General features: G+C 47.1%; 4 protein-coding genes across 8 annotated transcripts in view; 3 read left to right on the plus strand and 1 right to left on the minus strand.

Annotated features, from left to right (window-relative positions):
* The window catches only part of BIN2 (bridging integrator 2), a 29546-nt gene extending 28748 nt beyond the window's left edge, over positions 1–798 (plus strand). For both annotated transcript variants that reach the window (XM_027593413.2, XM_027593412.2), the window contains exon 13: positions 328–798. In XM_027593413.2, the coding sequence (XP_027449214.1) occupies positions 328–357 (30 nt within the window). In that variant the 3' untranslated portion in view covers positions 358–798. The remainder of the gene's footprint in view (positions 1–327) is intronic.
* A 4070-nt stretch (positions 799–4868) lies between these two features.
* LOC113921361 (small cell adhesion glycoprotein) lies at positions 4869–20684 on the plus strand. The gene is made up of 4 exons (XM_027591842.2): positions 4869–5674; positions 6632–6701; positions 18982–19062; positions 19764–20684. Exons 1-4 carry the CDS (start codon positions 5276–5278, stop codon positions 19940–19942), a joined length of 729 nt encoding a protein of 242 aa, XP_027447643.1. The 5' UTR covers positions 4869–5275; the 3' UTR covers positions 19943–20684.
* The window catches only part of POU6F1 (POU class 6 homeobox 1), a 65524-nt gene continuing 43926 nt past the window's right edge, over positions 5631–27228 (plus strand). Inside the window, exons 1-5 of one of the 3 annotated variants that reach the window (XM_027591831.2) lie at positions 5631–5674; positions 6632–6701; positions 7407–7584; positions 18982–19062; positions 25991–26201. The gene's annotated coding sequence lies outside the window, so the exon portion shown is untranslated. Of the gene's footprint in view, positions 5675–5881; positions 5896–6631; positions 6702–7406; positions 7585–18981; positions 19063–25990; positions 26202–27228 lie in introns of those variants that run through there. The other 2 variants (XM_027591834.2, XM_027591833.2) reach the window with 2 other exon arrangements.
* Positions 21879–26201, minus strand: DAZAP2 (DAZ associated protein 2). 2 transcript variants are annotated; one of them, XM_027591844.2, is made up of 4 exons: positions 25909–26201; positions 24755–24873; positions 24090–24335; positions 21879–23353 (listed from the first exon to the last, which is right to left on the minus strand). In XM_027591844.2, exons 1-4 carry the CDS (start codon positions 25919–25921, stop codon positions 23225–23227), a joined length of 507 nt encoding a protein of 168 aa, XP_027447645.1. In that variant the 5' UTR covers positions 25922–26201; the 3' UTR covers positions 21879–23224. The 2 variants fall into 2 exon arrangements, with proteins under 2 accessions (XP_027447645.1, XP_027447646.1); XM_027591845.2 differs by having other exon boundaries at positions 21900–23353; positions 24167–24335; positions 25909–26068.

Below are 27228 nucleotides of genomic sequence, written 5' to 3' on the forward strand. Positions count from 1 at the left end.
TAAAAAAAAAAAAGTTAAGATATATAAAAGGCACACTAAAAGGTAAACACACACACACACACACAAAATATACACAGAAGTAAATTAGTAACAGTGACCTAAAATGGAGCTAGGCAAGTACAAAAACACATTCTATAAAATAAAACTGTGGAGGATGGACCACAAAGTTGGTTCCACACTTCCTAATATCCAAGAAGAAGAGGCAAACCTGGTCAGTTCACCCAGTTCATGATGCCCATTCCTTAAGAGAGAAACAAGTCCCCCCCCCCCCCCGCCAGTTGGTGGGAGGGCAGATCAGCATCTAACCCAATCCTGTTTACTTTCCAGGTATCTACAGTTCAAACTGACTACCTATGAAGGGAAACTGTCAAGACCTCCACACACACCTCCCCAGACAAGGTCCTCAGCTAGAGGGTATATAGGTCAGAGGGACTTAAGATCTAGCATTCATTTTTAGGTTCTCCAACCACATGAACGCTGGTGGTCTCTAAAGATCTAGCATTAATGGAGGCTGAGGAGCAGACTTAGGGGAGGGAGGGCAGCAGGCTTAGGAGAAGAAACTATTAGATCCCGGGAATATTTAATTCAGGCTTTAGCATTGTTAGAATAAAAAGACTTTATATATTAAGTAAAGTGGGCCAAAAATGACTATAAAAAGCATAAGCATCTGTAGACAGAGACACGTCCACATAGAGACTCATTACCACACATATTCAGAGAACAGTGAACCGCTCATTTTGCAAGACTTAGAGGCAAAAGAACAGGTTTTCAGGTTGTTAAATAAAGTATTACTCTGACTGTGTTATGGATTGTTTTTTTGACACAAAGAGTTACAGCCCAGCACTGTGTTCTCCACTTAGGTAAGGTTATTGATTCTACCTCACGTTCAGAAAGCTTTAGTCACATCCTTGACCCCCAGCCCCAGTCGGAATGACGCCAGGGGCCCCAGGCTCCTTTCCTCAATCCAGATGCTCTATGGCATGCCCCTCACCCCCACTTTCAGCTAACAAGCAAATACCCTGGGAAAGGGGTTACATTTTAGAGCTGTAGCTAGTGTTTACAGTCTGCTACTTGGTGTAACTGAGTATCTGAGCAGGATGGAAGGAGAAATGGAACTCCCAAGTGAAGGGAAAGGATACAAAGTACAATAATAGAATGGAAATGGTGAGGAATTTAGAGTCCGAAATCCTGTATTCAAGTCCTATCATTTACTTCAGTGAAAACATTAAAAACACACTTTGAAGTTCTGCCACCCTAATAAACACACACATGCAGATGTTCCTCCATTTTTGCTTCTGTTTCTGGGGTTATGGACAATGTCGCAATTCATGCAGTCATTCAGCAAGCATTTATTAGCACCTGCTCTGCACCAAGCACCATACTAGGTACTAGAGAAATAATGAGGAAAAAAAGTGAGAACTTTATGGAGACAGACTATTGAGCAGGGAGCAGAATGGGCAGGATTTAGGAATGTGTTAGAAGAGGAGACATGACCGAAGTTACAGTGAATTAACTCTGGGTTAGGCTTGAGAGACTAGGCTTTGGTGGTGCCATTCTCCTAAATGGTGGTAACAGGAGAACAGGCATCACTGCGTGTGGCTTCTCTGCTCGCAAACAACAAACTGCCCCGATGAAGCAATAAAGAATATGTTGTGAGGACATTAGGCAGCTCATAGAACTGGAAGAACAGGAGAGGACAAGAACCACCCCAGGTTGTCTGTCACAGGAATGTGTTGGACGGCCCTGTAAGCAAGACTCCGCTTCCATCACCTTCTGCCTCTGTCCTTTCCAGATCCAGATCCCCGGAGAAAGAATGAGACTGGCCCAGTTTATGGAGAGGCATGGTAGTGTCTACAGTGACAGGTAGACCAGTGGCGGTGGGAGGGGGTGCACAAGGAAACTTTTATTTTATTTTATTTTTTTAAAAGATTTTATTTATTTGAGAGAGAATGAGAGAGCGAGCGAGCACATGAGAGGGGATAGGGTCAGAGGGAGAAGCAGACTCCCCGCTGAGCAGGGAGCCCGATGCGGGACTCGATCCCGGGACTCCAGGATCATGACCTGAGCCGAAGGCAGTCGCTTAACCAACTGAGCCACCCAGGCGCCCCACAAAGAAACTTTTAGAGAAATGGAAATATAATGCTGTGGCGATTGTTTAGTGAGTACATACATGTGTCAAAACTGATCACATTATATACTTTCTGTGTAGTTTATTGGTTGTCCCGTACAAACATTGGAAACAAGGAGCTTGAGAACTTCCAGGACTTTCCAGTAGATGTGTCCATTAGGGAGCTGGAAATAAATGTTTGTATTTAGGAGTCATTCTTCTAAGATCTAATCCTGCTACTTTTACTTAAAAGCCTTCAAAAGATTTCTACTGCTGAAATGGAGAAGAGGTTGCATGCCCCCCCATGAAAGCCCTACTGCCTATATTTTAATACCTTTCCCATAAGGCATCCCATTCCCTTGGCACTCAGAGTCATGGCTAGGAGTGATAGTCCAGGGGTATCGGCAGGGTGGGGGAAATGTCCAAGGCCTTCCGTGACCTGCTTGGAATCACCTCTCCCACATTCATCCAGCAAAATCCAATTCAAGCCTTGTCTTTGCAAGGCTTCCCCTCCTAGGAAAGGAGTGTGCCAGCAAGGACTTCTAGGGACTTACAGTCTGATGTGGGGAGACACGCACCCAAAGTAACTGCTATGGCAGAGGCACAACAAAAGTGGAGACCTTTACTAAATTGTGAGATTGCCACTTCATGTGCATATGGCCCTAAATAAGGTTCCAGCAAGGCAGGGGAAGGGGCCGGTATGCTGGACCTAACTAATAATTTTGCTTATTTAGGATAGATAGTCTTGGCTAGGAACCAAGTTGTTGACCCCTGATTTACAAAATGGTAAAGCTGGGGCTCCTTGGTGGCGCAGTCAGTTAAGCATCTGCCTTCGGCTCAGATCATGATCCCAAGGTCCTTGGAATCCAGCCCCACATCACATCCGCATCCGGCTCCCTGCTCAGTGGGGAATCTGCTTCTCCCTCTGCTCCTCCTCCTAATTGTGTTCTCTCTTTCTCTCTTAAGTAAATAAATAAAATCTTTTTTAAATAATGGTAAAGTTGTCCAGGGGAAAGGCTAGGATTTAGAAGACTGCCATCCTGGCAGCAGCACAGGAAGGGGCTAGAAGCCAGTAAATTGGGCAGAGATGAGTATCTCTTATTCCCTGCCCTGAGGCCCCTGCGGTCTGTTGACAAAAGGAAGGCTGCTCCAGTTTCTGAAGTTTAGCATTCAATCCTTGGAGAACACTGCTACATCACCACCAGTGAGGCCCCATTCATCATTTATCTGGATGCAGCTCTATATAAAATTAATTGCAAGAACATCACCCAATCCCTGCCTTCCAGCAATCTGAAGGACAATATTGACAGGCTAGGTGAGGTATCTAGAGAACACTGGAAACATGACACAGGCAGGATGTACAAGATACACCAAAGAACAGCATACACACACTGCTTACAGTATTGCTATTTTACGCTAGATTAGGTGCTGAGCACATGCATATTGGATCTTATTTTTCTGCATATTTACACTTTTTAAATGAATGGTATGTGCCTACAGGGATAAAATCATGTACCAGCCAATCTTTTAAGGTTACATTTTAAAGAGAAAAAAGTTACTTGTGAGTGATTAACCATGAAATTGTGAAAGTAACATGACATTTCAGTAGAGTCATTTGGGCTGCATGGCCTCTAAGAGTCTGCAATGGGGGGCGCCTGGTGGCTCAGTCCTTAAGCGTCTGCCTTCGGCTCAGGTCATGATCCCAGGGTCCTGGGATCGAGCCCCACATCGGGCTCCCTGCTCAGCAGGAAGCGTGCCTCTCCCTCTCCCACTCCCCCTGCTTGGGTTCCCTCTCTTGCTGTCAAATAAATAAAATCTTTAAAAAAAAAAAAAAAAGTCTGCGGTGGGTGGGGACAATTGTTAGTACGTAATGGAATATGCTATGGGGGAGATTAACCAGATAACAAAAAAATCTCAACCTTTCCTGGAATTCATGATCAACTTGTCAGTAAATGCAAGCAATTATCCACCTTCAGAATTTAACCCTTAGGATTTGAATTTCCTTTTCTGTTGGATATTCTTTTATCTGAGAACTAACCAGGCTGACATTTTTCTTAACTTACATACATCTTGCCTACGTGTTACTTTCTCTGCTTTTCTTGGTTGGATTGGTAGTTTTCCCACATATGGGCTTTCTTCTTCCTCATTGATAACTACTGTGCCTTTAAAAATATATTTAAATAAAATGCATTTCATCAACTTACTCTGTTTTTTCCTCTGGTTTTTACCAACCAAATAATATCTTTAGCAATGAAAGCAACCACCCTTGCTTATTTTATGTTTTCGCTTTTTTCCTCACACTATGCCTCTATTCTGAGATTTTTCTGTCAGTCTTTACTCCCCAAATGAACATGCACCAGACCTATCAGTCTATGTAAATACTGATTTCCAAAACTAGAGAACTCCTCACAGGAATAAGCAAGCAAGGAAATCTGTATCACTGGCAGAATAACCTGTCCTAACCCTAAATAGGAAGAGAGTCCTAACCGTAAATAGGAAGCCAAGATAAAAATAGCTAGCATTTACTGAGCACTTACTATGTGCCAGGTAAGGTTCTAATGCTTTAGATGTATTAACTCATTCTCTCCCCCCAGTAACTTCCTGAGACAGGTATGGCCCTAGATAGAGAAATGAAACCCAAGTCGCTTGTCTAAGATCACACAGCGGAGCGCATTCCAGAGCCTGTGTTTATAGTATTACAACCTTGGTCACTGAGTTCATTAATTTGGGAACATTCCCTGCCACAGAGAAGTGAGTCAAGATGGCTAAAGTATGGCACTGATGAACAGTTAAGTTGAGGTGCTCACCATGTGCTAAACGTGTGGCTATGGTATGGCTTCACTTCAGGGACGAGGGAACAGATTTTAGAGACGTTAAGTAATTCGCCCAGAGCGACACAGCTAACAAGCGGCGGGGCTGGGACTGTTTGAATCCAAAGTCCACGACGCTCTTAACCTCTATACTAAACGGCCTCAGAAGAACGTCAGACGAGGAGGATCCGGATGGGGCACCGGTCCCCTCCCCACCAGTGCTCCCAGCTTCCCGGCCGCGGTGCGCCTGAGTTAGCTTACACTCCAAGATTCTGGACACCGAGCTTATTTACGTAAATGATAGGCAAACGCAAGTAAATGTAACTTTCCACATCTGCTGGAAATTCAAATTACGTCGATGGGGGGCAAGCGGACAGATCCCAGTTATCCCAGTTCCGATCCCACGCCGTCTGGAGCCTCGGGCCGAAGGAGGAAGCGGCTCCGGGTGGAGAGTAAAGTGACAGTCGGACAAGGAAAAGCAGCCTTTCCTCCCGGGGGAGCAGAGGCGGCCGGGCAGGCAGAGGGAACCTGCAGAGGGCGGTTTCTCTCCTCTTTTCCTGTCCCACCCAGTCGGCCGGTCCCTCCACCCCCACTGCCGGCCGGCCTCCGCCGCTCGCTCCGCGCGTCCGTCCGCGGCTTCCTCCCGCTCTGTGTCCCTCGGCGGCTCTCCGCGAACCTCCGCCGTTCCCGCCCCCGGCGAGTTCAAAAGGACGCGCGGAGTGGCGCCCGGGCCCTCCCCCGGCCGCCCGTCCGACTGGTAGGTTGAGCACGCGGAGGAGGGCATCGGGGGAGGGCGAGGCCGGGCGAGCCCGGGGGCCGCACGTACACCGCAGTCGCCTCGGCCGCCGGAGCGACGCGAACCCAGAGCGGCCGGAGCCTCTCCCGTCGCGGCCGCTCGGAGCGGGCTGCTCGGACGGACGGCCGCGCGCGCCGCGGGCTGCCCCGGCAGCCGTGTGCCGCCCCGGCAGCCGTGTGCCGGTAACGCGGGAGGGCCGGGGCGGGAGGCGGGGCCGAGACCGGTCGCCGGGTCGTCGCCGCGCGAGCCTCGACGTCCGCGCGGGGCGCCGAGTCCCGGGCCGGGCCAAGTGGGGTCGGCGCTACCGGCCGGCCGGTGGGGTTCGGCAGGCAGGGGAGGGCTGGGGGGGAAGCGGGCCCGCGCGGGACAGCGGCTGGTCGGGGACAGGCCTGAAGGGGACTGAGGCCCCTCACCTCCACGTTCAAATGTCTGGCTCCCGGCCCCCAGGCCCCGGCCCTGCCCTGCCCCCACGCGGGCACCGGAGCTGTCGCGTCCTGCCCTCCCGGCCCTCTCCTGACCCCTAGTGGACGGTTGCGCGCAGACTCGCGGCTCGGGGAAGAGCGGGGTACCTGTGCCTGCAGCTTGGTGAAACTGGGTCCGCTGTTAATTTGCATAGCTTCGCCTAACTTTCTCAGGCCGGGAGAAATCCCTTAGGTAAATGTGGTGGCCAGGTGAAAGGATCTCGGGGTAGTACGGTCAAAGGCAACCCACACCAAGTACCAGAGGTCTCGGCTCTGCTCTTGGCACCTGCAGCCTGAAGAGATACTCAGGGAAACCAAAAGGGAAGGGTTTAGGACTAGCCCCATGGGGGAAGGAATCCGGGAAAACCCGGCCCTTTCAAAGGCTTTCCTGGGACTTCGGCGTCTCCAGCCCCAGTAGGGGCCCACCTCACGCCTGTCTTTGTCCCTCTTCATACAGATCTGCCTCTCCCTGGTGCCCAATCCTCTTGCTGCAATGACTAGCCTGCTAACCACGCCTTCTCCAGGAGGTAGGTGAAGGCCTTTCCCGATACGAATGGTAGAGACTTGTTAATATTCCCCCACCTCCAGCCCAGGCCTGGAATTCCCTGAGCCTCAGCCCAGATGCAGTGACCCTCCTACTTCCCTGTGCCGGCCTCACACCGGAAAAGGTCCTGGGAAGCTGCGGAGGGCAACCAAAATGCTTGCTTTGGTGCAGTTTGAATCTGAAATCACATGGACCTGGGCCAGTTCCCAGTGCTACCACTTAAAGCTTTGTGACCTTCAGTGAGTGATCCATTCTCTAAGCTCCAGTTTTCTCATTTGTAAAAGGGGGAAATGGTACCTATCTTATGAGCTTATTCATGAAGATTAATGAGATAACCCATATAAAACACCTAGCACGGTGCCTCATATCTAGTAAGCACTCAGTAACATTGGTTATTATTATTAACGGGTGCTTGTTAGAGACCCACCTTTTCCTGGAAAGGAATTCTGCCTGCTTTTTAATTCCACTCCTCTGATGATACACTCCAGCATCAAAATCCATTGGTTCCTGGAGCTATCTATGCTCAGGCAGGGATCCACCTCATCACACTGAGAAAGAATTCCCGCCTTTTGTTTAGTAACCAAGCTGAGCCAGACAAACCATCAGATAGTCACTGATGGTTTTCGTTGTGTACGGTAGGGTAAGGGAGGAACCAAACCTTGGTTGGTCTATGTACCTCTGTTTTCAGGTACACGGCCTCATTCGTCATTCATTAGGACACACATTATCTACTATACTGATGTGAAAACGAGTGACAACCCCAGGGAAGTTGAAGACACTGTCCTCTGTGACCATGAAGCACATAATTCGGAATGTCCATTATCCAGGGAGAGACAAGAGGGAGAAGTGGATCGAAGTCTAGATTGGTCAGCAAAGGCTTCATGAGTGGGGAATGGAACGGGAGGGAGCACTTAACCTTGAAGAATGGATGTGGTTTGTACAGACCAAGAAGGGTGCAGTGGCTGTTCCAGATCAAGTTAGTGCCATGCGTTGAGACCACAGATTGCATCTTTCCCAGAAGGTGTTCTGGAGGAAAAGGCAGAGGACCTCTAGAATAAACCTACCCGTAGGGAAAAGAGGTGATGCTTTGGCAGCTAAGTGAGAAGTTAGGACTTGGGCAAATTTTCCCTTTTTTTTTTTTAATTTGTGGTAAAATATACATAATATGTTATTATTTTAACCATGTTTTGGTAGTTTGGCGGCATGAAGTATTGATTAACATTCACGCTGTTGTTCAGTCGTCATTACCGTCCATCTCCAGAACTGTATCATCTTCCCAAACTGAAACTGTATCGATTAAACAGTAGCTCCCCATTCCCCCTCCCTCCGGCTCCTAATGACCAGCATTTTACTTTCTATCTGTGTAAATTTGACTAGGTACCTCATATAAGTGGAATCATACAATATTTGTCATTTTTTTTAAAAGATTTTATTTATTTGACAGAGAGACACAGCGAGAGCAGGAACACAAGCAGGGGGAGTGGGAGAGGGAGAAGCAGGCTTCCCGCAGAGCAGGGAGCCCGATGCGGGGCTCGATCCCAGGACCCTGGGACCATGACCTGAGCCGAAGGCAGACGCTTAATGACTGAGCCACCCAGGTGCCCCCAGTACTTGTCATTTTGTATCTGGCTTTTTCACTTAGCATCTCAAGTCCGTCCATGTTGTAGCATGTGTCAGAATGTCCTTCTTTTTAAGGCTGGATAATATCATACATGCGTCATTATATATACATGTACTATATCATTTTGTTTATCCATTCATCCATCAAGAGATTACTTCCACCCTTTGGCTATCGTGAACAAGGCTGCTAGGGATATGGGTATACAAATTTCTTCTCGAGTACCTGCTTTCAGTTCTTTCAGGTATATACCCAGAAGTGGAATTGCTGGATCACGTGGTAATTCTGCTTAATTTTTTGAGGAACTGCCACACTGTTTTCCACAGCGGCTGCACCATGTTGTATCCCACCAGCAGTGCGCAGGGTTCTGATTTCTCCACACCTCACCAACACTTGTTCTTTTCTTTCTTTCTTTTTTTTTTATAGTAGCATTCCTAGTGGGTGTGAAGTGCTATCTCTTTGTGGTTTTGATTTACATTTCCCTAATGATTAGTGATATTGAGCATCTTTTCATGTGCCATCTGCATATCTTTTTTTTTTTTAATATCTCCTTTAGAGATCTCTATTCAAGTCCTTACCCATTTTTTAATTGGCTTGTTTTGTTGTTGTTGTTTCTCATCTTGCTTATTCCTTATCCCAGCCTCGTGAGCAGGTTTTATTCTCATTTTACAGAAGCAAAAACTGAGGTTCGGGGTAATTAAGAAATTTTCAGAGGTTAAATTCTCCCAAGGTCATGTGGCTAATAAAGGCCGAGGCAGGATTTTGTGCCCAGTACTGATTTACTCCAAAGCCTGTGTCCTCTCTGTCACGGTACACCGCTCTCAGAGTCTCACTGCACCCCACTGGCCCAAGCCCAGGAAAGAGAAGGAAAGAGAAAGGAAGTAGAATTCCAGGGCGGGTTCCCATGGAAAGGAGAATTGAGGGAACCGCCCTTTGTTGGGCAGGTCTAGAGCAAATGAAGTAGGTTGGCAGACTCAGGTGGCAAAGGATGTGATGCCTCAGTGATAAGAGATTTAGCCTGAAAACAATGGCCACAAAGAAGCCAACAGGTATCTGGGTTAACAACAACCAAAAAAAGGGTACATAAGCAAAGTAGATCTTGAGGTTCATTTGCAAATGGTTAGGATTTGAGTGGAGCCTCAAATCTTGTTGTGTTCCTCTACCCCAAGCCCCCTACCTGAGAGAAAAATGGTGTTACAGTCCTTCCAAGCCTGAGGAGAGGGAAGGAAGGGAGTAAAATTACCATTCCTTTGTTTGGACAGGAAGACAGGAGAGAAATGGTGTCGGAGCAGGAGATAATGGGGGGGAGAGCTGTGAGCCATTCACCCCCTTTTACGCCAGGCTTCCTGAACTTAAGTTTACTTTGTTGTTTATTTTTTCGTTAAAAAGCTATTACATGCCCCTCAAGGAATAGCCTTCCAGACCTTTTATGTATATGCAGACATATATATGTGTATGTGTGTGTTTATAGTTCCATTTTAATTTACTTTTTTTCAAACACGTAATCTTCTACACATTACTGCCCTAGCAATTTGCTTTTTTCATCTCACCATATATCCCTTGCCAGTAATTACAGATCCACGTCATTCCTTTTGACAACTGTATAGTGTTTCCAGACTGAATGGCCTGTAATTTACTTAATCATTCCTCTGCTGATGGACATTCAGATATGTGTCACTCTTGCAAACAGTACTATAGTGAACACCCTTTCCATTCTGCAGTAAAATTCAGGGAACCAAACCCAGTGGACACGTCAACTAAAATGGTTAGCTGAGGCAGAGCAGAGATGTTTCCAGAACCTGGAGAGTTGATAGTGCGTGGTGGAAAAATACCTTGGAATGAGGAGATAGATTTGAAGCCCAGCTCAGCCAGCAGCTCAGTGACCCTGGGCTGGTTGATGCAATTTGCTGAGCTTGTACATAATGATAATACCAACCCTGCTCACATCATGACTGTGAAGTAGAGATAAAATAATGTATGTTTCATAAACTGTAAATAACAAATACAGATTACAGCTCTGTTTTCTTTTTTTTCTTTTTAATTTTAAGTAGGCTCCACGCCCAGCATGGGGCTTGAACTCACGACTTTTAGACCCTTAGATTAAGAGTCACATACATGCTCTACCAAATGAGCCAGCCAGGCGCCCCCATAGATTACAGTTCTGGCACTTGAAACCTGAAGACCCTAGCTCCTTAGCACCTAGCTGTTTCACTTAGTCTGAAACAGCTCTTTTACGCAGAGTGGAGTTCAAAAATTTGATTTTTTAAAAATATTTTATTTATTTATTTGACAGAGAGACAGCGAGAGAGGGAACACAAGCAGGGGGAGTGGGAGAGGGAGAAGCAGGCTTCCCACGGAGCAGGGAGACCGATGTGGGACTCGATTCCAGGACTCTGGGATCATGACCTGAGCTGAAGGCAGACACACCCAATGACTGAGTCACCCAGGCGCCCTTGATTTTTTTTTTTTTAAGTAAACATTTTATTTTGGAGTAATTTTAGATTTACAGAAAAGTTGCAAAAAATAATATAGAAAGTTCCCATATACCCTCCAGCCAGTTTTCCCTAATGTCAGTATCTTATATGACCATGGCATGTTGTGAAAACCAAGAAATTAACATTGGTATAATACTGATAACTAAACTACAGCCTTTGCTGAGATTTCACCTGTTCAAAAATTTGATTTTAAAGAGAATTCTGATAGAACACTTTCAATTTATAAAAATTCCAAAATTAAGGCTGAGAAAAGTCCTCAGGGTCAGCTAGTCAAACCACCCATTCTGTGCTAGAATTCTCTCTCCAGTACCCCATGAAGCATCTGGCCAGTTTTGCTCTTCCTTCTCTGGGAGAGACCTCTCTGTCCCATTAGTTTCTGCCAGTGGTCCTCTTGCACAGGTCATCCCTTGACATATTTGAAGGTAGCATTCAAGTTCTAGGCTCTCCCTAAGTTTCCTTGCTGGGCTTTCTCTTACCAGCTTTCCTTATCTGATACAGTTTCCAAGCCATTCACTTTGTTGGCTGCTCACCACACAAAACTGTCATACCCAGATTCAGCAGTCTAAGAGTGGCACAAAGTAGGGCCGCACTGTTGTCTCCATTAAAGAGCCCCATTATATTAATGGTGCCTAGAAAAACAGCAAGTTTTAGATTTTTTAAGATTATAGAAGAACAGGGCGCCTAGGTGGCTCAGTCGTTAAGTGTCTGCCTTCGGCTCAGGTTGTGATCCCAGCGTCCTGGGATCGAACCCCACATCAGGCTCCCTGCTCAGTGGGAAGCCTGCTTCTCCCTCTCCCACTCCCCCTGCTTGTGTCCCTACTCTCGCTGTGTCTATCTCTGTCAAATAAATAAATAAAATCTTTAAAAAAAAAAGATTATAAAAGAACAGTTGACCCTTGAAAACATGGGGACTGGGGGCGCTAGTCCCCCCACACAGTCAAAAATCCATGTATAACTTTTGACTCTCACAAAACTTAACTACTAATAGCCTACTGTTGACCGAAAGCCTTACCAGTAGCCGTCAGTTAACACATATTTTATATGGTATACATACTACATACTGTATTCTTGCAATAAAGGAAGCTAGAGAAAAGAAAATGTTAAGATCATCAGAGAAAAATGCATTTACAGTACTGTGCTGTACTTATGGGGGGAAATCCACTTTGTATGTGGGTCCATGCAGTTCAAACCCATGTTGTCCAAGAGTCAACTGCATTTATCATCGTAAGAAATTTGGGAGATAAAGGAAAGCATATAGAAAAAAAGAAAAGCCATCCAAAATTCTGCAACCTAGCTGTCACTCTTGTTGCCATTTGAGGGTATTATCCTTCCAATACCCGTGGCTTTTGGGTGATCTCACTGTAAGTCTTTTTTTATATGTGCTGCTGCCAAGCCATAGCATCTCCATTCTTTCTTCGTCAGTAGTTGAACAAGACTGAGGAATCTCAAATTCTCATCTTGTTCAGTTTGGCCCATTTCTCCAGTCACTTGAAATCTCTCTGTTTATCAACTTATTAGCTGCCCCTCTTGTTTGGAGACTTGCACAAATTTGCCACACCTCTCCTGGGCCTGCAGGAGTCTGCGTTTACGCAAAGGGCACGAAGCACTTCCACACGCAGCTTATGCAGAAGGCACAAGCGGGCCACCAAAACAAAAGATCTTGCAAAGAATTTAAGATCTTGCAAAGAATTTAATATGCAGTGTATTAGAAAAGTCAAGCAAAAAAGCCAGAGTTATTACCATCAGGGACAAATGATACTGAACTTTCTTATGCCTGTCTTGCGATGTAGTATTTTTATTTTGAATTACAGGAAGACCTCAGATTTGGTCCTGGCATGGTTTGACATAACAGTATCAGTTCAAAAAGAACTAAGGTCAAATCCCAGTGGAAGAACTTGTGGTTAGACTTGGACCACTTCATTCCTTGATGGTCAATTTCTACTCCACTTAGTCCTGATAGCCAGGCTGTATTACTCCGCAGGATATTATAAAGTCTTTTAAAACATATTTATTTATTTATTGTGGAGAGAGAGAAAGAAAGTAAGCATAAGCAGGGGGAGCAGCAGAGGGAGAGGGAGAGAAGCAGACTCCCTGCTGAGCAGGGAGCCTGATGCGAGGCTCCATTCCAGGACCCTGAGATCATGATCTCAGGCGAAACCAAGAGTCAGACGCTTAACTGACTGAGCCACCCAGGCACCCCTATTATAAACAGCCTTATCCGGGTCCTGTGATAAGACACTATTTACTCCTACGGCACCTTCGGCTCTCCCATCCTCACTCTCAATAGATGACCTTGCATTCTGTTTTCTTGAGCAAATTAATGTCCTCAGAAAGAACTGCCCAAGGCCCCCACCGCCCCCATCTCTCCACCACCTGCCTCTGTGCCCACGTGCATGTCAGTAGCATGCACTCTGCTCTGTCTGCAGCCAGCCCCTCTTTCTGGGCACTGGACCCCATCCCTCCAAGGACGCGGTTGCAGCCACTGACCTCCCTCATGCATCCCCAGCAGTTCCCTCTCTTCCGACTTACGCCTATCCTTCCTATTTGTACATAAACATGCTGTCGTTTCTCCCATCCATGAAAAAACAAACAAAAAATTTGAGCTCCCTTCCTCCTCCAGCGTCAGGAGGAACTCCCATTTCTCTGCTCACATTTACAGAAAAAAGAGTTTATCTATATTCTGCCTCCAGTTCCTCTTCTCCCTCTTTTTTTTCTTGAATCCAGTGTCAGCCAGGGCCTTACACACAGCACGTCACCAGAGCGTCTCTTGTCTGGGTCATTCATGAGCCCTGCATAGCGAAACCCAGTAGTCCTTGTACTTGATCTCTTTGGCTGCTACATCTCAGTCTTCTTTGTTCTTTCCTTTCTGAGCTCAGCCCTTGGGCCTCTTTATCGGTACTTATTCCCTTGGTGAGCTCACCTATTTTTCGGGGGCTGAAATATGCTGACATTTTAAATCTCCAGTCCAGACCTCTTCCCAAAATTCCAGTCTTAACAGCCGCCCTTGGGTATCTAATAAGCAGTCATGTCCAAAATTGAACTCGGATCTTCCCTTCCAAATCTGTTCCTCCTGCAGGCTTCCCAGCTCAGGTGACACCATGCCTTCCTTCCCTCCAGTCACTCAAGCCCAAAACCTTGGTGTCATCCTTGACTCCACCCCATACCCCATCAGTCTTGGTGTCGAATGTATCCAGAATCCTACCACTGTTTCACTGGGCTACACTGGGCTTCCTCACAACGTGGTGGGCTCAGTGTTTCAAAAGCATGGTCTTTGGAATTTCAGGCCCTACCCCAGGCCCCCTGAATCATTTTAACAAGATCCCTAGGGGATTCCTATGCACAACAGAGGTTGAGAAGCACTGCTTTGGAATATAGATCCAGTCTCTGCCCCAAAACCTCTATGAGGTTCTCATTTCAGTCACTGAAAAAGCCAAATCCCTTCCATGGCCTGCAGCACCCATAGTATACAGGCCCCTCGATTTCATCTCCTCTTGCTTCTCCCTTGCTCTGTTCAGTGACCTCTGTGCTGTGCCTTAAGCATGCCAAGCATGCAACAGCCCCAGTGCTTTTCTTTCTTTTTTTTTTTTAAGATTTTATTTATTTGACAGAGAGAGACAGCGAGAGAGGGAACACAAGCAGGGGGAGTGGGAGAGGGAGAAGCAGGCTTCCCGCGGAGCAGGGAGCTCGATGCGGGGCTCGATCTCAGGACCCTGGGATCATGACCTGAGCCAAAGGCAGATGCTCAATGACTGAGCCACCCAGACGCCCTCCCCCCCCCCCCCCCCCGCCCCAGTGCTTTTCAATACTGTGGATAGCCCTATCTCGTACTTGCTGTTTCCTCTGCCCAGATCTCGGCCGGGCTGCCTTTCTTACCTTCTAGAGGTCTTTACTCAAGTCACCTCATCAGGGAGACTCCCTGACTACCGCTATCTACAATGCCAGCCCCCTACCCCACTTCCTGCTCTTTTTTTTTTTTAAGATTTTATTTATTTATTTGAGAGAGAGCACAAGGAGGTGAGGGTCAGAGGGAGAAGCAGACTCCCCACTGAGCAGGAGCCCGATGCGGGGCTCCATCCCAGGACCCTGGGATCATGACCTGAGCCGAAGGCAGGTGCTTAACTGACTGAGCCACCCAGGCGCCCATCCTGCTCTTTTTTCCTACATAGCACTAATCAGTATGTAATACAGTATATCTTTTTCTTATTTTATTTATTGTCCATCTTCTCAGAATGTAAACTGTATGAAAAGTTTTTTAATTACAGTAAAATTATACATAACATAAAACTTACAATATTTAAGTATACCATTAAGTATATTCACACCCAAACTGAACTCTCTACCCATTAAACAACAACTCCTATCCCAGGGCCTCTGGCTGGCTCATTCGGTAAAACATGCAGCTCTTGATCTCCGGATTTTAAGTTCAAGCCCCACATTGGGTGGAGAGATTACTTAAAAATAAAATCTTAAAAAAAAAAAAAAGTAGTAACAGCTACCCATCCCCTCTCCCCCCAGTTCCTGACAACCACTATTCTACTTCCTGTCCCTATGAATCTGGCTATTCTCGGTACCTCATCTAAGTGGCATCCATTCTGTAGCCTATGTCAGAACTTCCTTTGTTATATTATTCAGCCTTAAAAACAAAGGAGATTCTGACACGTGCTACAAAATGGGTGAGCCTTTGTTCCTGAGGTGTGTGCTTCCTCCTTTTAGAAGTAGATGCCAGAGAGCCTTTGCTTCCAACAGAGACCATTTTCATCAGAAGCAAAAATCTGATGTAGGGTCCGCCTTCTTCATTACTCGGTTGTCTTCGTGTAGAGGTAAATTTCTTTGTACCTCCTTCATTTTGTACTTAACTGCTTCACCAGATGGCTTCCAACCAATAACTGCATCCAAGGAAGGCACTTCTATTGGAGTGTATGTCTCTTTTTTTTTTAATCTTTTTTTTTTCTTTACTATTTTATGTATTTATTTGAGAGAGAGAGATAGCGAGAGAGAACGGGAGCGGGAGCGGGGGTGGGGCCAGAGGGGGAGAAGCAGGCTCCTGGCCAAGCAGGGAGCCCCACGCAGGACTCGATCCCAGGAGCCTGGGATCATGACCTGGGCTGAAGGCAGACGCTTAACCCACTGAGCCACCCAGGGACCCCGAACTGTATGTTCCTGCAGGTCTTTCTACATTGCCAAAATGTGCTCTTCAGTTGTAGCGAGCTTGCCTCTCAGCACCTCAAGCGTTAAAGTTAAGAAGGAGGTTGCCTGTGAGGCAAAATGGCTTCCCCGTTACACAGACGTCACGGCCCGCTCACCGGTTGCCCCTGAGCCAGTGCGCATTAAGGACGCACTCTGTGGCACGACAGCGTGTAGCGGATTGTGGTCGGCTGGTGTTTCTCCCGCCTTTACCCCTGTTTTTTAAACCCTTGAGCTTTCTGGAAAGCTTGTTTTGCTGCCCCGTGGTAATCTTTGGGAAAAAAGAAAAGGACATAGTAGGAAGGATTAGTATAAATACCTTGCTTGGGCTTTGGAGCGTGTAGTCCTGGATTCAGATCTTGGCTCCATGCACTGTTCCATCATGTGTGACATGAGCCATGCCATTTAACTCTCCCGGGGCCTCGGGGTCCACATTAGCAAATAAAAACACCTACTTTGAAGTGATTGATGTAAGGATTAAGGAGTATGTCTATAAAGCACCCAGCACGAAGCAGGGACTTAGTAAATGGCAGCTGCTATAATTGGGATCATTTGCAGAATTTCCCAAATAGCAGTCATCTTCCATCCTCTGGGAGTCATATGTATCTGCCCTCTGAACCCTCACTAAGATTGAGCTCCATGGTCCAGTCCCTGGTTGACTTCATCACCGCCCCTTTCTCAGCATCTATGACTGTACCTCCGGCACATGGTAGGGGCAAAGTAAATTGCTGTTGATTGATTGAATTGACTCTTCTTAATCTTTATACTTAAGCTCCCGTACATAAACTATTCTTCTCAGTGCTTTGTATAGCTTACGTTTTCTAATGTTTAAGGAAGGCAAGACTAAGAGCATCTGTACAGCATTCTAGATCAATGGTGGGAAGATGAAGTGCAGCCCTGGGAGGTTTGGGGGAGGAAAGTGTGCGTGGTGAGGGGCAGCAGTCTGAGGCAGGAATCAGGAGGGTAAAGTTCAAGGCTTCTCTTTGATGGAAGTCACAGCGTAATCTCAGAAGTGACAGCCCATCACTTTTGCTGTACTCTCTTTGTGAGAAGCAAGTCCCTGGGTCCAGCCCACACACAGGGAGAGGGGCTTACACAGGGTGTAAATAAACACCAGGCAGCGGGGACCATCCCGAGCCACCTCACCAGCTGCCCACCACACCTCTGTTTTGCAGTTCAAGAAACTAAAGCTCCAAGAGGTTTAGTAACGTCCTTAAGGTCACCTAGTAGTATGTTGGGGCAAGGTTCGAACCGAGACTAGCTTTCCCTTTTAAGCACTAAGCACAGAAACAGCGTCACTACGTGATTGCTTCCTGCGCTCTCATTCAGGCCTCATCGTTGCCCTGCAGGGTTGGTTAATGTCGCCCCCAGCGGCAGCAGGAGAGCAGGAGCGCGCAGGAGGGAATCAGGAGACGTAACCCTGTGGCCTGGCCTTGGGAGTGGGGGGTTGCTCTAGGCAGCCCACCCCTGCTTTCTCTGTTGCAGGACCAGGTTCATCAGGCCCCTTCTTGGCCTGTGTGAAAAGACCCCTCAACACCATTGGCCCCTTTCAGCACTGCTCCCAGGCTCCCAGTCCCCCCGCTGGTGACTACATATCACTGGCCCTGGATGGAAACCTGAAGGCGGCAGGCATCGGAGGGGAGTCACGCTCCTGTACTGTGCTCAAGCTGCGCGGGCCCTTGTCCCTTTTACCTTGTAAACTCCTACCCCCTGCTTCAGTGGCCAGCTCACATCTCACTTCCTGGGAAGGCTGTGCCCTGCTGGAAGACTAGATCAAGGCCCTCTGTCCCGGGCTCTCCCGTGTGCCCGAGATCTCCTTTGTCTCGTGTATTGCGGTCATTAACCGTGAACCGTGGCATGGTAGAGGGTCAGCTCCATGAAGGCAGGCCATTTGCTTACCATTATATCCCCAGTGTGCCTGGCCCCCAATACCTGACGAAGGGTAGGCGGTTAATGAGTGCTGCTATTATTCATTGAATGAATATTGAATAATGTCTCCTGTGGGCGATGTCAGGGTCAGCCAGCCCCTTTTCCCCAGGATACCTCTGTCCTGCAGTAACCTTAACTCGGTGCCTTTTCAAATCCCTACACTAAAATGCTAACTAGGGACAGAAGTAAAGGGCTCCCTGACGGCCCATGTAAATACTTTTTTTTTTAAAGATTTTATTTATTCACTTGAGACACAGAGATAGAGAGAGAAAGAGAGCATGAGCAGGGAGAGAGGCAGAGGGAGAAGCAGGCTCCCCGCTGAGCCAGGAGCCCGACGTGGGTCCTGGGAACAAGTCCCACATCGGGCTCCCGGCTCAGCCGGAGGCCTGCTTCTCCCTCTCCCACTCCCCTGCTTGTGTTCCTGCTCTCGCTGTGTCTCTCTCTGTCAAATAAATAAATAAAATCTTTAAAAAAAAAAAACAAAAAACGAGTTTGTAAGAACATTAAAGAAATACCTCTGCCAATATAATGTAAATATATATACATGTATATACACTCATCATTTGATCTCATCTGTGTAAGAGTATGCATTCCTAATAATAGCTTATCCTTATTGAGTTACCTCCTACCTGTCACAACAACCCTAAAAAGCAGATGAAGACGCTAATGCACAGAGGGGTTAGGTAATTTTCTGAAGGTAACACAGCCAGTAAAGGACAGAGCTCAGAACCTCATCAGTTAGGCTCCAAAGCCCATACTCTTTTTTTTTTTTTAAAGATTTTGTTTATTTATTTGACAGAGAGAGTGAGAGAGCACAAGCAGGGGGAACAATTGAGGGAGAGGGAGAAGCAGGTTCCCCGCCAAGCAGGGAGCCCGATGCAGGGCTCGATCACAGGACCCTAGGACCATGACCTGAGCCGAAGGCAGACGCTTAACCATCTGAGCCACCCAGGTGCCCCTCCAAAGCCCATACTCTTAACCACTGTATGACAAAAGAATTCACCCCATTTCCTTTTTCACTTTTCTAAATTTTCTAGAAGAACTGGTGACCACCCCAATTCTTCAGGCTACTGAAGCCCTGTCCCCAGAAGCCGAGGCCAGCACAGCACTCATTGCAGGTAACAAAGGCCCTGAGCCAAATCCATTTTGAATTCAGGGGCTCTCTTGCTCCATAGACTGGCAACCCAGTGTAGTGATCGAGGATTTTCCCTATGCAGGAAAGCACCACAAATTGGAGACCAAATCCATTAATGGGCTCGTTTTGGCACGTAGGTTATCTTCTATGCACACACACAAGGCTATAAAAGACTTAGAGGCTTCACGCCCGAGACACTGCCAGTAAATGTGGGAAGCGGCCACAAATAGATATAGGTGTGTACGGGCAGTACACTCCAGTGTGCGGGTGGGGATGGGAACATGTGTGGTTTCGTCAGACGCGTGAGGACGAGGGTGGGAGGGATCAGAGAAATCCCTGCAGGAGGCTGTGGATTTAAAAATGCCTTCCTGTTGGGATAAGCTATTTCCTGTTTCCCTCCTTCCTGTTTCTATCAGAACCATCAGGAACTGGTTGAGAGGGGGTGGTTTTGTTAGAAATCAAAAGCCATGTGTGTTTAGCTTAAGCCCCAGGATACTTCAGATTATCATGCACCGTGGAAGTGGGACTTGAGGGGGAATATGGATTTTGGAAGTGGACGCTGGTTAACTAGAACAGAAGGATCTTTATAAAAAGTGAGGGAATCGTTGAATTCGGGGGACCCCATGAATTACTGAGACATCCTCAATCCTGAACCATCTCTGCATTTTCCCTCTCCTTTCCAAGTTGTTATCACCGTGGTCTTCCTCACCCTGCTCTCAGTCGTGGTCTTGATCTTCTTTTACCTGTACAAGGACAAAGGCAGCTACGTCACCTACGAACCTGCAGAAGGCGAGCCCAGCGCCATCCTCCAAATGGAAAGTGACTCGGCCAAGGGCAGGGACAAGGAGGAATATTTCATCTAATGATTCCCGGGCCCCAAGGAGCTTCTCCAGGCTCCAGTGCTAACACACTATTTATTAGGTGAAAGTTTTATCTGAAACCAGTGAGAAGCATTGATTGATATGGGCAAACCTGAGCTCCTTCTAGGACACAGGCCCAAATGCCAACATCACTGATGCCAGGGACACAGAGAAAGCTGTTGATGACGTCTTTAGCGAGGCCTTTGTAGTCTAGCTGGTTTCGGTGGCTGCCCAACAAGGTGGAGCAACACCAGGCCACATGAGCCCGGTCATCTTCACTTTTTTCAAGGTCAAGGGGAAGGAGAGTTAGGGTCGCTGGCTGCTCCTCTGTCCCCTACCTGGTCTGCTAGTGACAGCTGGAACAGAGATAGTGTCTGTAGAAGTTCTTCCCAGGTGCTGGATACCATGGTAAAAGGCCAAGAGGGGAGGGGCAGGAGACTATGGAGACCCCACCCCCTGATGAATGTGCTATATCTCCTAATCTGAGCCCTTCCTTTCCATATTCCCCAACAACCTTATACTGATGCTATTTTTATCACAATTAAAAATGTTCATTGACAGAGAAATCTGATTCTCGTGTGCAAGAAGTAACTACCTTTATATTCTGACTTATCCATACTGAAACTTTTTTGACATTTTCTTTTGCTTATTTAACTCGTTTGCATATGTTCTCTCCCAAACATAAAGAACCCTAGGGAAGTTTCAGAAGAAGTTCCCATTGGGCGCCTGGGTGGCTCAATCCTAAGCGTCTGCCTTTTGGCTCAGGTCATGATCCCGGGATCCTGGGATCGAGTCCCGGATTGGGCTCCCTGCTCTGCGGGAGGCCTGCTTCTCCCTCTCCCACTCCCCCTGCTTGTGTTTCTGCTCTCACTATGTCTCTGTCAAATAAATAAACAAAATCTTAAAAAAAAAAAGTTCCCACAACAATCTCAGGAGTTTGAAACAAAGATGGTCGTGGGAAGCTTGTCCCAGGGGTGTCATTAGAAACATACCCTGGGAGATGAAATGGTTTTACCTTCCATCCTGGCAAGGGCCAGAATTTCCCAGACCCATTCTTTTTTTTTTTTTAAGGTGTACTTATTTGAGAGAGAGCATGCTCGAGAGAAAGCATGAGTGAGGGGGGGAGCGGTAGAGGGAGAGAGAAGCAAGTTCCCCACTGAGCAGGGAACCCAACTCAGGACTCCATCCCAGGACCCTGGGATCATGACCTGAGCTGAAGGCAGATGCTCAACCAACCGAGCCACCCAGACACCCTTCCCAGACCCATTCTGTGTATACACAGAGGGAACCAGAAACAATCTCCCCACCACTCTTCCGACCAGTGTCCTTTGAATCAAGCCCACAGAAGCTTCTTGGATCTAACTTAGTCCCCAAATGATATGTGTTTAAAAGACCCAGTGTTTTGATAGAAATCATAGCTCCCCAAATACCGTTTACTTTGGAATTAAGTTAAATCTCCTTTGAGGTCTTAATTGTTATTGCCTCCATTGTCCAAGTTCAATTCCTCCCAAGACCCAAGAGTTGAAGAATCAATTTTGACAATCCCAGTTTTCAGTATTTTCTCCACACAGAACTTTGGAGAAACTGAAGGTCACCTTGAACTTACACAGACTGTCATACTAAAACATTTTTCTCAAGTCAAATTCTAGAGCAAGTTAGGACAGTCAGTCGTTCCCTTATTTCTAAGTTTATGTTCTGAATACCTCTGGCATAACAGGCTCTTAAGAATCTGAAAGAGCTTAGGAAGTAAAATGAAGAAAAGTAAAGCACCTAGAATGGGACTCATGAAAATGGTCAAATCTTGGCCACGTACTCCTGAATTTATTTCAAAGGCTTCATTTAAAAAACAAAACAAAACAAAAACCCAGAATGACAGTAGCACCTATCTGAATTCTGGGTGGGACATGAAAGATACATGGAAAAGAAATCTAAAAACAAGTTGAGTAAAGAATCCTTGAAGTGAGGTGTAATGCAACTTCATCACTTTATTCAAATCTTCAAAATAGTCTTTATTCTACATTTTTAGTATAAAAAATCCACAAGTTAAGTGCACCACAGTGTAGAGAGAGACATACAACGCTGAACTTCCATAACAGTCAATGGTACAGTCAAACATCACATGGACCGAACACAAAATTTAGATGAACTGAAATTACAAAATAAAATAAAATCCAATTGCAGAAAACAAAAATCAAAATATTAAGGATCCCTGAAATATTCTTAACCCTAATGAGATTTCACTGGACTCAAGTCATTTTGTAGTGAGGGATTCATAACATGACCCCATTAACCCAGCTGAGGAATTCTCAGGAGCCGTGAGGGCCTCCATCAGGTATTCTGACAATGAACGGTAACCAATTTTTGGATGGGAAAACCTCCCCTAATTGGGCTCTGACGTCATCCGGCTTTTGAAATGCATCTTCCTCCTTGCCCCCACATTTTAAACAAACCTGTTTACAGTACAGTTTGCATTGACACCCTTTGTTCAAATAGAGCTCTGTTTTTCTGGCACCGAAGCAAATTGGGGTTTGGTTCATGGATGAAGAAACAACCTATGAGGAGGGTCCAAGAGGCACCCTCCACTTTTGCCTGAGGAGATGCAAAAGCAGAAGTAACGGGGCCTGTGCTTGGGGCACAGAGGGGGTTTCAGAGGATCCTTGTGAAAGACTAGTTAAAAGATGGCAAGTGGGGACAAGTGCAAGGAGAGAAGGAAGTTAGTCTGACTGGCTTTCTGTCCTGCACCATTGATTCAATGGAGATTGGCGGGAAGGAACTGGAAGAGACTAGAGGTGAGGATGGGACATGGGGCAAAGAATGGAAAGGAGGGAAAGGCAGACAACTAATGCGTTTCATTTATAACAAGTAATAGAAATCAAAGACTTAAAGGAGATTAAAGACCAATCAGAATAATTTGGCAACTTTAATTCTTAGGAAGATCAAAGTTCCCTCCAAACCTAATTTGATGTTTTATTAACTAAGAGCAAAGACCAGTATGGTACAGTATTACTCCAGAGGAATTAAAGGAAGATCCTTAGGGCTGCTTTACCCACATTCATTTTATGAATGGATGCCTCCCCTACCTCAAAATGCTTTAAGGAGGTACCGCTACCATTACATGGTTCCTTATTAAGTTTGAAAAGTGCCTGAAAGTTTGGGCACCAGAAAGACACCCCAACAACATGTGTCTAAACTGCAACTTCAGGTTAATATGACTAAAGCAGTTACATTGTGAGAAGTGCTGAAGGTATGTGATGTCTTTCCCGGCACAGAGGTGGCCTTGGTTCTTCACCAGATGGTGTAGCCACCATCTGAGCCACCCATGAAGAAGTTTCCCTTCCGCTGAGTTACGAGGACATTGGCTCCCTGCATGACTGCAAGCTGAGCAGCGTTGGGAGGGCATCCAGGGGGTGGAGGCTGAAAGGAAAAGACAAGGTTGACTGGGCATAGGGCAGCTGAGACAAGGGAAGTGGGACACAGGTGAAACAGGATCCGTTAGGAAGATGGCAATGTGCTGACCAATCGCATCTTAAAGCTAGTCCTACCACCAGCTTGGGTTGTAAAGCACGTCTGTATTCTCTGTGAACCCAAAGATACAAACAGGAAAGAGCCTACCACTCATTCAAAGGCGTTCTCACCTCATTTCAGGCATATGGTTTTGAGTGGTAGGACCTAGCAAGGACCATTTGGGCTCTAATTCTTATGCATGGGCGAACTAAGCAGGAAACCGGACTACAACCTCTAGCATCTTTCCAAATGTTACTTAAGAGGGACTATGCTTTCTCCATTTTTAATCATCTTGTTTCCCAATGGAATGCCATGCTGATGGCAAACTTGAAGTAAATGTTTATGGAATAAATAAGGAATATTACTAGACCAGTACCAAACTGGAACTGAAAAGGCAGCAGGCAGGACTCCTAAGATAGGAAAACAAAGGAATCTGGTTAACTCAGACCGCAGGGTATGTGCCACATGCTACTAACTTTCCATAGTTCTCCTGCCCCCCTCATCTGCTTTCTGCCTGACCACTGGAAATCAGTGGTTACACTAATACCAGAGCTATTATCCAGGGACGGTGAAAGGATGAATATGGAATCTCTTCAGAAATTTAAAACACACAAGAGCTGAGTTTTTCTGGTAAGGTCATACTCACAGGAATGTTGCCAGCGGTAGCCCCAGCTCCAAATCTGGCACCTGCATCATACCCTCCTTCCACCAGCACTGCTGAACCAGGTGGATAGATGGGACCAACTGGATAATAAGCCATAGGGATTGTGGAACCTAAAGGTCCAACAGCCACAGATTGGGCCATGGGAAGATACAGTGAGGCGCCAGGAAATGCAGCTGACATGGTGGGGACTGTGGCAGCCCCTGGGTGCACAAAGCTCGGACGATAGAGCTAGAAGAGGTAGAAGAGAAGGGAACGGGTTACTTTAAGACACTCCAATTTTAGATCTCTTTCATGAGTCTCTTTCATGAGTCAATTCTTAATTCTCCTTGTGCAGATTACGCTGTGAGTTACACAAACTGCCTTTCCGCTGCCACTCAGTATTCTCTTGGGTCACTTCCTGCTATAGCTAATGTTAGGCTCAAGGAACGCAAACTCATCTTCCTAACCTCAGCCTGTGCCAAAAAACAAAAAAATCAGATAATGCCTTCTCAACCCCAGCAGAAATTGCTGAAGCATACAGTTTCAGACTGTTCATGTGAGCACTCTCTACTCTTTATGGAGTTAATAGATATGTGGAGTCAGGCTTAAATGAAGACTGAAAATGTGATCCCAGAGTATTCAGTTCAAGTCTAGTAAACTGGAAGCACCTCCGAGTAGGCAGGTGGAGCATCAGTATAGGGTGGAGCCTGAGGAAGATGCAAGGTCTGAGGGTACACTGGGTTCCCAGGAGGCTGCACAGGGTAGGTTGGCTGCGTTGGATATTGACCTGGAAGACAAGACAAAAACGCACGTTGCCTACCATACAGAGCCACCAAAATGGGGCAGAGCATATTAGGTAGCTAACCTAGTGGCAGCAAGCAGATTTGTAAACAGACTGCTCTGGAGGGCCTGATTTTTGAGGCCAAGAAAATAAGCATTTTCTTTGCACCCTTATCCCACTTACATACAAAGATGTTGGATTCTAACTGGCCATATAAAGGGCGCTCTTCCCATTAGCACACTGGTGTAAGGGAAAGTCTAGCTGAACTCAAGTTTCTCCATCGATGCAGGCAGGGCAGGACTGGGCACCCGTTCCTGCCACTGTACCAACGGGAGGTACATCCTGCCTCCGCTGTGGGTGGTCTTCACAAGCCTGGTGTAACTGCCCACGACCTCGTTGAGTCACAGTGGTTATGATGATTTGCCCCATAGATTCCTACTCAAGGTCGACTTCCAAATAGATGAGTGGTGGAAGTGAACCTTCAGACTCGAGAGAAGATAAAGGAAAATGTCCTAAGAAACAGCTGAGGATCGTGTTCTGCCAGACACTAGTACAATCACAGGAACCGGGAGAACTTCGGGCCGCCATCGAAGGGAAGGGGAGAGACCCTTCTGGCCCCCTGGCCCGCCCACCAGCGCCGGCACCTCACTAGTTAAGCCCGGGCGCCAACCTCTGGTTCCGGAGCGCAGCGCCCCGCCTCCGCCGGCGCTCCATTGGCCTACCCAAATCCCTGCTCTAGCTCCCCATTTGCTCCTGCAGATGCCCATCATGACAAGCCTTTTCCCCCCCCCCAACCCCTCCACCCGAGCCCGCAGCTCCAAACTGCGCCACAGAGTTTAAGGAGGAAAGGGCCGAGAAGGAGCGAGTAGCCGTAGTTCGAGGATGACGAAGGCGTCTGGAGCAGCCCCCGGGACTGCAGCTGGTCCAGGACCGAGGCGCAGCTCGCCCCAAGCCTAGCGCTTGGTGACCCTGAGCTCCGGGCCCACTCGCTCCAGGCTAGCACGAGTCCCCCCGACGACCCCAGCCGCCCCCTGTCCTTGCCTTTGCTGTTCATGGTGGCTGCTGGTCCGGTTCGGCTCGGCGTCGCGGACGGTTATTTTTTTCGTCCTCTTCCTGTTCGTAGTCACTTCCGTGTCACGTGACGATTCGTCCGCCTAGCGTCACCCGACGCCCGAGCGCCGCTACCACCGGAAACCCCGCCCCTCCGCCGGGTCTCCAGTAGCTAGAGGAAGGGCTCGCGTGGTCCCGCCTACTCGCGAGCGTTGGCACCGCCCCTTGGGTCCTGTGTTCCAACCCCCACCCGCGCCCCACGACGGGAAGAAAACCAAATACAGGTATTGTCTCAAAACAGGGCTTTTTTTTTCTCTCTTGGGCGCTCGGAGGCAGAACCATTAAACCATTCCCCGGAACCTTTTTACACCTACGCGCCTCAACTCAAGGTCACCTCACCTTGACAGCCTTTCCACAAGGGGCATGGATTTCTAATTACTTCTCTAACTGAAACATGCTCCCGAAACCTTGACCTATCGCTCAGTTTCCCTTCTACGAAGCCCGACTTAAGCCTCAGCTCCGTCCAGATTTATTTTGCCAGTCCGGCTGTCATCTGTCCTTTTCTGAGGTAGACCATGGGCGGAAACTTCGCTGCCTTGTCTGTGCCACCGACAGGTGCCAGTTATTTACTTGTGTCGCTGTCTTTCTTACCAAAAGGCAGGGCGTGCTCTGCTGTGTCCTCCACGGCAGCTATAGCACTAAAACCTGCACACTCGCGCTACCCAGGGAGTGCTTGTGGCCCTGCCCTGCCTTTGGTACCTGTTACAGGTGAGCTGTATGGTGCCTTGTGTATATTTTCTGTTTCGTCTCGCCCCTAACCTAATTGTCCTCAAGGGCAAAGATGCCATCCTTGAGGGCAGCAATTAAGGTTTTCCTTACATCCTTCATTTTAAAATATGCCTCCTGTGTGCAAGTACAGAGATGGAACTGAACAAGACATTTTTTAATTTGGTTCAGACTAATACTAGTATTGAAAAGCCTATAATATTTACCTTTTCCTGTATTTCTGACTCTAATCTTGAAGGCAGCATAGTGTTAGACATTCACTCATTCAGCTTATTTGTGAAACACAGATGCCATGTACTGTTCTAAAACAAAACAAAGCCCTTGCTCTCTTGAAGTTCACCTTCTGGTGCCGGCGCTTGCAAACACTTTTGACCACAATCCATAATGCTATGCTTTAAATCATGACCGAGCATACACACACATTTATAACAAAAATTTTTGACCTAGTACTTACCCTGCGACGTAACAGTGCACTGTAGTATTTCCTGTTCTCGTGTTTATTTTTTTCAGATCTGGTTGTGGTTT

This window comes from Zalophus californianus, chromosome 9, assembly GCF_009762305.2.
Source record: "Zalophus californianus isolate mZalCal1 chromosome 9, mZalCal1.pri.v2, whole genome shotgun sequence".
Taxonomy (NCBI): domain Eukaryota; kingdom Metazoa; phylum Chordata; class Mammalia; order Carnivora; family Otariidae; genus Zalophus; species Zalophus californianus.

Bases quoted from the DNA above. Each gene is read 5' to 3' on its own strand.
- LOC113921361 (XM_027591842.2), top strand. From the start codon at position 5,276: ATGGGGGGCAAGCGGACAGATCCCAGTTATCCCAGTTCCGATCCCACG. The intron at 5,675-6,631 runs GTAGGTTGAGCA...CTCTTCATACAG, and splicing joins CCCGGCCGCCCGTCCGACTG to ATCTGCCTCTCCCTGGTGCC. The intron at 19,063-19,763 runs GTAACAAAGGCC...CTCCTTTCCAAG, and splicing joins CAGCACAGCACTCATTGCAG to TTGTTATCACCGTGGTCTTC.
- DAZAP2 (XM_027591845.2), bottom strand. The intron at 24,336-24,754 runs GTGCTTCCAGTT...TACCTCTTCTAG, and splicing joins CTCCACCTGCCTACTCGGAG to CTCTATCGTCCGAGCTTTGT. The intron at 23,354-24,166 runs GTTCAGCAGTGC...TTTTCCTTTCAG, and splicing joins TGGTCCCATCTATCCACCTG to CCTCCACCCCCTGGATGCCC.